At 36.6% G+C, this 9,262-nt stretch overlaps 1 protein-coding gene across 3 annotated transcripts in view; it reads right to left on the reverse strand.

The window, feature by feature from the left end:
• CNTNAP2 (contactin associated protein 2) overlaps positions 1-9,262 on the reverse strand; it is a 1,550,102-nt gene that overhangs the window by 605,172 nt on the left and 935,668 nt on the right. For all 3 annotated transcript variants that reach the window (XM_060691806.2, XM_034416464.3, XM_087892376.1), the window contains exon 10: positions 6,043-6,181. In XM_060691806.2, the coding sequence (XP_060547789.1) occupies positions 6,043-6,181 (139 nt within the window). The remainder of the gene's footprint in view (positions 1-6,042; positions 6,182-9,262) is intronic.

Genomic DNA, 9,262 nt, shown 5'->3' on the forward strand with positions numbered 1-9,262 from the left:
TCCAACAGCGCCTTCTATAATTTTAACAATAACAAAAAACTTAAGATCCATCCCACCCCTAAAAGGACCTAACGGCAAAGAATGCAATGATGAAGCAGTTAAAGCAAATCTCTTCAACACATTCCTCGGCTCAGTATTTGTAAACAGCAATGGCTCATGCCCAACATTCCCTAGTCATACCACAAATAACTGCAATGATCTAACACAAATAGATTTCACAGAAGATAACGTTGAAAAGGCACTATGCAGACTAAAACCATATTTATCAATCGGACCTGATGGACTATGTGCATACTTCTTAAAAAAGCTTTCCACTGTTATAGCAGAACCCCTAAGCATAATTTTTGAAAAATCCTTCAGGACCAGCTCCCTACCCAAACTATGGTCACTAGCCACAGTCATCCCTATCTTCAAAAAGGGAGACCCCAGCCTAGTTGAAAATAACAGACCAATCTCTTTATGCTGCATCACCTGCAAAGTCATGAAATAAATCATTAACCATTCCATTACCATCCACATAGAAACAAACAACCTACTCTTTAATAAACAATTTGGTTTCAGAAAAAAAATATATCCTGTAATCTACAACTTCTACACTGCAAGAACATATGGACTACAAATCTCGATCAGGGCAAAGCAATAGATGCAATTTACATAGACTTCTGTAAAGCCCTTGATTCAGGGGTGAAATGTAAAATTTGTTATTACCAGTTCTGTGGGCATGGCTAGGTGGGGGGAGGGTAATGTGATTGGGTAGGCATGATCAACTGCTTTTTTGCAACCAGACAACAAGTGGTCAAAATAAGAGCACCCTATCAAATCCTGGACCTGTTAATAGCGGTGTCCCCCAAGGCAGCGTTCTAGGACCAACACTCTTCATATTGTACATAAATGACCTTTGCAATCATATCATAAGCAATTGCGTTCCCTTCGCCGATGATGTAAAATATTTAATACCACCAACAATGCTGCTACCCTTCAAAAAGACCTTGACTTTGTGTCGGAATGGTTAAACAATTGGCAACTCCAAATCTCAACCAAAAAATGCTCTGTCTTACACATTGGCAAAAAGAACCAGAATACAAATACAAGCTGAGTGGACACGACCTTGCAGATGACCCTCACTCTGTCAAGGACCTTGGAGTACATATATTAGATCATATATATTAATGATCTAAGTACCAAAGCCCAGTGTAACAACATCGCCAAAAAGGCATTAAGAGTTGTAAACCTAATCTTGCATAGCTTCTTCTCCAGTAATATCACACTACTAACCAGAGCATACAAAACATTTGCTAGACTAATTCTCGAATACAGCTCATCTGTCTGAAACCCGCACTACATATTGGACATTAATACAATTGAATGTGTCCAGAAATATTTCATAAGAAGAGTCCTCTACTCCTCTGCTCGCAATCAAATACCTTATGCCACCAGACTTGAAATTCTGGGCTTAGAAAATTTAGAACTACGCCACCTTAGGTATGACCTAAGCATAGCTCATAATATTATCTGCTACAATGTCCTACCTGTCAATGGCTACTTTAGCTTCAACTACAACAATACACGAGTACACAATAGATACAAAGTTAAAGTGAAATGCTCCAAATGCGTGGAATGCACTACCTGACTCTCTGGTTTCATCCCAAAACCCCCAAAATTTTAACCTAAGACTGTCTACTGTTGACCCCATTCGTAAGAGATCTGTAAGGGGCGTGCATAAGCGCACCAGCATGCCTACGGTCCCTGTCCTAATGTTTCCTCTATTTGTATCTATTTTATGTATGCAATTCATGCTTATAGTTATATATATTATCTAATATGTTCTTGACAAATAAATAAAATAAATAAATAAAATAAACTTTGTGGCTGGATTGTGAGTTTGACAGAAATATCCGGCTGGTTATTCTAGAACACAAAATCGTGGACTAGGGAAAACTGTGCTCTGACAGAAGAAGACTTTTCTCATTTTTATATTTCTATAAAATTGCTTATATTGTTGATGCCACATATATTAATCTAAGGTGGTCCATTATTTATTGAGCAGCTTGCCTGCATCCTTGAATTTCAGTTTGTCTATTTTTTATGGCTGACATTTGCTTTTTTCAGATCTCCAGCCCTAATAATTCCTGAGCTTGGAAAACAATGGAAGATGGACTATTAGTTAAATATATACAGTGTTCTTTAATCTCAGAAATATGCTTTTTCTAATTTACTTTCCAGCCTGATTTTTTCATATTACACAGAATTTATGAAAAGATTTTGCAATATCCCAAGCAGTACGGTTTTTTAATCTCAGAACTAAACCACAAAACCCTGTAAAGAAGGCCAGTCCTATTATATTATTTTGATATTAGAGATAGGAGCTGAAAGAACATTTTGCCTGTGGCATGCAATTTTATAGCTAAGATGTCAATTGAACCAAATGTTTATAGTTCATAGCTGTGTCTTTTATTTTCTAGTTTTTATTCATTTTCCTTCAAAAAAGATTTCTGACCAGCCATCAGACAGCTTCAGGAGTATAACTTTAGAAGAGTTGGAGTTAAGAATTGGATTCCAGCCGTACAATTGTATATCATACAATGCAGGGGTGAAATCCGACAGGTTCTGGAGAACCAGCAGCGGAAATTTTGAGTAGTTCAGAGAACTGGCAAATGCCATCTCTGGCTGGCCCCAGATTTTGCAATATCTTCCCCCAGAAATGGGGAGGGAATGGGGAATATGCAGTATCCTTCCCCTGGAGTGGGGTGGAAATGGAGATTTTGCAATATCCTTTCTCTGGAGTGGGGTGGGAATGGAGATTATGCAATATCCTTCCCCTGCCATGCCTACCAAGCCACACCACACCACGCCCACCAAGCCACGCCCACAGAACCAGTAGTAAAAAAAATTGGATTTCACCACTGATACAATGTATATGCAGATTATTTTCTTCTTTCTTTGCTCCTGGCATACCTTATTATTTTAAACATTGCTGCAAACATATGCCTCTTACAGCAACTTTACAGTTCAGATCAATAAATTTTTCTGATAAAAAAAATCAAAGTTTCCACATGCGCATCAATAGACACTAAAACTCTCATGTCTGTAACCTTTAGGTTGGGTGAAATGGTACATCATATGATTTTTTTTTTTCCTAACCAAAGTACCTCAACTAAGCTGACTTTCAGAAAATGTTCAAAATCTGGGAGTCACAACTCCTGAGAGAATGAAATTTGGGAATGTGGGGATTCCCCACATTATTATTATTATTATTATTTTAAATTTATATACCGCCCTTCTCCCTGAGGACTCAGGGTGGTGTACAGCCAGAATTAAAAAACATAAAATAAAAATATTAAAAAACAATTAAAATATATATAAATTTGGCCCAAAATTAAAAATACAAACCAATTAAAACATTTAAAATTTCTTCTTAAGCCAGCCCGGCTTGCTGGAAAAAGTGGGTTTTAAGGGCACGGCAGAAGGCACTAAGGTCTTGGATTCTCTTTATCTCTGGGGGCAACTGATTCCAGAGGGTAGGTGCCCCCATAGAGAAGGCCCTCCCCCTGGGGGTCACCAGCCTACATTGATTGGCTGATGGCACCCTGAGGAGGCTCTCTCTGTGGGAGCGCACGGGACAATAGGAGGTCGTCGATAGCAGCAGGTGGTCTCGAAGATAGCTAGGCCCGATGCCATAGAGCGCTTTAAAGGTGATAACCAGCACCTTGAAGTGCACCCGGAAGACCACTGGGAGCCAGTGCAGCTCACGCAGGAGCGGTGTTACATGGGAGTGCCATGCTGCTCCCGTCACTACCTGCGCTGCTGCATTCTGGACCAGTTGGAGCCTCCGGGTGCTCTTCAAGGGGAGCCCCATGTAGAGAGCATTGCAGTAGTCAAGGCGAGAGGTGACGAGGGCATGAGTGACTGTGCACAGGGAATCCCGATCAAGAAAGGGCCGCAACTGGCGAATCAGGCGAACCTGACAAAAGGTCCCCCTGGTTACAGCTGTCAGATGTTCCTCCAAGGACAGCTGCATATCCAGGAGGACTCCCAGATTGTGAGCCCTTTCTGTGGGGGCCAAAGACTCGCCCCCAATAGTCAGTGATGGAGTCAACTGACTATATCGGGATGCTGGGAGCCACAGCCACTCAGTCTTGGAAGGGTTGAGCTTGAGCCTGTTCCTCATCCTTGGGGATGTGGTTTCTTTAAATGCTACTACTGGTTCAGCATTGCTTATGTGCTGCAATGATAAGCTGCAGTCATGTGGTCCTCATTTTTAACATTCCTGACAGGTTCCCACAAGTCCATAAGAACCTCAGTTCCCCTATACTTATACCACACTCCTTGCTCTATTCCCTATTAGCAGCACCCAATTATCTGCTTTTGGGAAGGGGAAGGGAAGCAAACGGATTAATTTAGTACAGGAGTGACAAACTCACATCGTCATATCATGTATTGGGACTTTTTTCCCCTTCACTAAACCGGGCATGGGCATGGGCAGTGCGTGACACATCCATCTATGGACTGTGAGTTTGACAGCCCAGATTTAGTATGTGTTGTGGTCTGCCAGCTGATCTGGCAGCAGATTTGGACAGGGAGGAGGTTGGGGAGGAACACGGGCCAGTCCTGGAGTCTGGAGAAGGTTCTGACAAGTGCTCTATGGCAGACGTAGAGATGGGGCTAGGGCCGTCTGACAGTTGTCAGGTGGCTTCGGAGTCAGACATCAGTGGGGCAGAAGAACAGCTGGATCCTGTTCCCAATGTGCTCATGTGCAGAGCTGCCAGGAGAAGGGAACAACTAAGGAACAAGGATCGACTCAGGAGTAAAGCCAGGTGGACAATGAATGGCCCTTCCCATAGGGAATAAAGCGGAGTGAAAGGGGAGGGGAGTTTGCAGGAGACAATTAGTTCAATTCATTAGGGTGAAGATCTGTTCCTGACTTCTTGCCAAGTAATTGTTGCTCCAGCGTGGCATTGGAGAGGTATCGACCTGGCAACTGTCCAAGCTTGATAAAGGTCTGTAGTTCTCATGAAAGACTGTTGGCCGGGACTTTGCTGAAGAGGAATTTCCCTTTAACCTAAATAAAAGAGGTTTCATTGGGACAAGGAGTCTGCTGTATGCTCTTGGGAAGCCTAGGTCAGAACACTATGTCAGTGAAAAGAAAAGAGATACTGATATAAGATCAGCTGCTTTCTAAACAGCATATTGATCACTGGCAACCATGTAACTTCCATGATAAGCATGTGTCTTAGTTTTGTGAAAAATTTCAACAAAATACTTCATATGTTTCATCTAACCTAAAACCTCCAAATTCAACTGAAAGAAATGTGTGCTTTCATTAACATTTTTAAACAACATTCCAGCCGAAAACAATTCTTAAATGTTGTGAAAATGTCGAGCCTTACACATTTTTAAAACAACATTTATAGCCTTTCTAATAGCTCATTCATACAGAATACATTGGTATGATGATTCCAAACCAAAAATGTTGCTAGCAATATCAGAAGAACAGCTGATCAAGTAACAGCCAAATCAAGTAACTGAAATTCATACCATTTTCCACTCACAATATCAAATGGAACTTAATACTTGGAAACTTCCATAACAAACCTACTATATTTATAGCTGATGCATAGCCACCTTTTTGCAATGTTCTTAAAATCCCTCCACTAAAGTACTGATTTATTGATACACAAGAGTATTCCTTTACTCATGAGATCTTATCAAGTTAGTGCAAACATATGCAGCCAGGACCACTATCAAAGTAATAATTGTTTATCATAATTATGTTGAATCAAGCATAAGGATGGCTAAAAATATCATATTAAGAAATTAGAAAAGTGATATTATTTAAGATGGCAAAGAATGCTTGTTGAAAAGGTGAGATTTCATTGTTATATATCATTTGGGAATTACTATTAAATAGAGAAGTCTTTTGATGCTTATTGCAAATGTAATTAGCCATTAGTAAAAGTTAATTAAATAATAAATTTAGAAAAACAATACTGATTTCCAAGTTATTTTATTACATAATTATCATCCACCTTACTTACTGCTTACCGATCAATAATGGCACACATATCAATGCTGATATTGGCAAAACTTCCCAACTTTCTTTGCTCTATTGCATGTAAATCCACCAACTGATCATCCACATGAATAAACTGCATGCAGCCCTGGAATGACCGCTGAAGAAAACCTGAAAAAAATGGAATAGTCAATAGCAGTTCAAGAGAATATACACTTGTCATAAAAAAAGAACCTATCCTTTTCTTTAACTAAATACATGCTTCTAGAAACCTATAAAATTGTGAAAAATTGAAACAGAAGACTTTCAAAAGGAAAGAGTATTCTTTTATGATAGTTAGAAACTTCAGCAGTATTTCTGCTTAAATTGTAAACATACCAGAAACTTAATAACATATAGTAAAAGTGTATTGTTGTTAATCACAAATCATCATATGAAAATGCTTAAATGCTTCATGCTTACAAAAGTTTAAAGATTTTTAGTTGCAATCAAATTGCAATTAAGAAATAGGTCATAATTGATTGGCCTAAGATTCAACTCCATATTAACAGTAGGCCAGATCCTGTTTATTTCAACAGGACTCAGCAAAGAAGAATTTCTCAGTGGAAAATATTTTGCCTGTTGGAAATCAAATCTCCCAACTGCAGAAGGGGCTAGTTTTGCAGCATTGTTTCAACAAGAAAAACCTGTCATCTTTTCTTAAGTTATTTTATTTTATTCTATATTAACAGAAACTATTTTCGTTATATTTTCCACTTAGATACACACTTATAATAAAATAAAAAATTGAAAAAAATGGCTATAAAGTATTATTTGTAATTTAAAATAAACTCTCAAATGTACATAAATTTCCCTCTTTTATATTATCTGTTCTATGATGTCTTATCTATTAACCACTTAAAAGAATTTTGTAAATGTTAAAAAGTTGCATACAAATAATATAACAATTCTTTATAAATATATAAATGAAAAACCCCTTCATTTTAGTCTAATCCATTCCCCTTTTAGTTCTCTTTCTCTTGGTATTCATTTTGATTAGTCTCTCAATACACATAGGAGTTTTTTTAAATTCCACTTTGGAAGATGGGAATGACTTACAATTCAAGACACATACAAAATGAACCAAGGGTTCAGGTGTTTGTAATCAAATGACAACATTTCTGCTTTCTAGTGATTTTAAGATAAAGAAGAAATTACTGCTACAGCTGTAAAAACATTCTTGTTTCATGAAAAAGGTAATTGGATTTAATTCTATTAAGTAAATAAAAACTGGAGGAATCACACTGAACTCAGTAGGTTCTAATAATCCAATAATCTAGTAAACCATCTCTGGTTAGGATGTGACGACTCTATATAGAACCATCACCTAATTCACAGGTTAAAGTTCTCCTGCACATTAATATTAAAGAATTGAGATATGCCAAAGTCACACCACTGAAATCAATGTAAAGAAAGTGCATCTACTCTTAAATACTCAGAAAATATCAGCAAGGTCCTGTAAAATACTTGTTTATTGTTTTGCTTTTTAAAGTTTCTCTTTTACCTTGAGGGCCAGCTGTAATACTGAGTAACATGCAATCGTTTATGAAGAAAGAATTTTTGCTATGCTTACAATATCTGAGTTACAGATCCCAGATACTAATTTAAAGCAATTTGTTTTTGTATGAGTGGTCTTTAGCCATGTAAAATAACATATAAATGTTGAAAAATTAATAAAAGTCTTAAAAGATAAATGAAAAGTTACACATAAAGTATTTAAACAAAGTGGAAATAAGATGAAAACCACAAGGTTTAAAATTGTCCAAGCAAAAATGAATAACATTAAATAGATATTCTTAGAATAAGTGAGCTTAAGTAGTTTTTAAAAAAATCCTTTAAGTCAGATAATTTGTCTGACGAGTCATTCGAAGGAATAGAGTCATTCGAAGGAATAGAGTAGTAATGATAATGGAAAAGTTTATCATTATTAAGTATGTAATGGCTATAATACAATAAATGACTAGATAGTGTCTAAATGTTAGTGGCTATGAGTGAATATAAGCTATTCTACCTTATAGAAGACTGAAAGACCCTCAAAGTCCCTTCCAGCCCTATGATTGTATGTTATAAAAGTCTATGCCCCAACTACAGGAGCAAAGTTAAAATGCACTGAGGAATTCTATGGCAAATTGTGACTGGTTATAAATACAATATTCCAAAAGGATATAATGATGCCAAAGTTGAAGAATACAGTAGTTTGGAACTACAGTACAGGAAGCTTTTGAGTCAGAATATAGGATAACAGAATATTATGAAGAAAATCAATTCTTGCAAGTATCTGCTTCAAGCAACAAAAATGGACAACACTGAAACCAAATTGGCTACAAAATAGAAAATGGAATAGAGGAGTATAATTAAATCAACCAGATCACTTCCAAGTGCAGATTATGAAGCACATCATGAATTATTGGTAGCAAATACATAGACTCAATTTTAAAAATTAAACAGTGAGCTGAGATGCTCTAGAAAGGGATAAAAGGTCCCTTCAAAACTGAAGCAAGAAAAATAAAACGGTTTTCAGAACAAAACATCATAACAGCCAGAGAAAAAGTACAAATTAATATCTTGGGCAATAAGAAAGATGAATGATTGAAGAGAATTATGCAATACTCTAGGGAAAAATATAGATCAGGAATGCCAATGGATAGAACAAAATAGCAAGAAAAAGAAAATGGGAGATGTTTTAAGACGATCAGATAAATCACAGGAAAAACCCCTGTAAGGTTTATAAGAGTAGTTTATAAGGTAACATAGAGGTAAATAGGGAGTTCAAAAGAATATCCTGGAACTTCTTACAAGTATATTAATACAATGAAAACATATTTTAGGAAGAAATATCACCCAGTATTAGTTTAGTGACAGAGTTTTATCATTTCAACACTATTACTCTAGTTTAGCTGGAAGCTTTACATGTAGCAAACTCATGGTTGGTGGCATAGCTTAGATTTCATTTTAGAAACTGATGTAAATATAATGTACTTTTGTAACTTATATTACAAATCAAAACTGATGTAAATATAAATCAAAACCCAGAATCGATAGAATTGTGATGGGCAAATATAGAAATTGAGTAAATAAATAAATTTATTAAGCTTCTGATTTTGAAACAATACTTCAGATTTTGAATAAGAGTTTTAAAAAAGAAATAAAAGTGATCTAATAAACGTTTACAGTTTTTCTGTGGCAGAGAACATAAATAAAATTTGTATATCA

The sequence above is a fragment of the Pantherophis guttatus genome, chromosome 4 (assembly GCF_059756535.1).
Source record: "Pantherophis guttatus breed Tessera chromosome 4, ASM5975653v1, whole genome shotgun sequence".
Taxonomy (NCBI): domain Eukaryota; kingdom Metazoa; phylum Chordata; class Lepidosauria; order Squamata; family Colubridae; genus Pantherophis; species Pantherophis guttatus.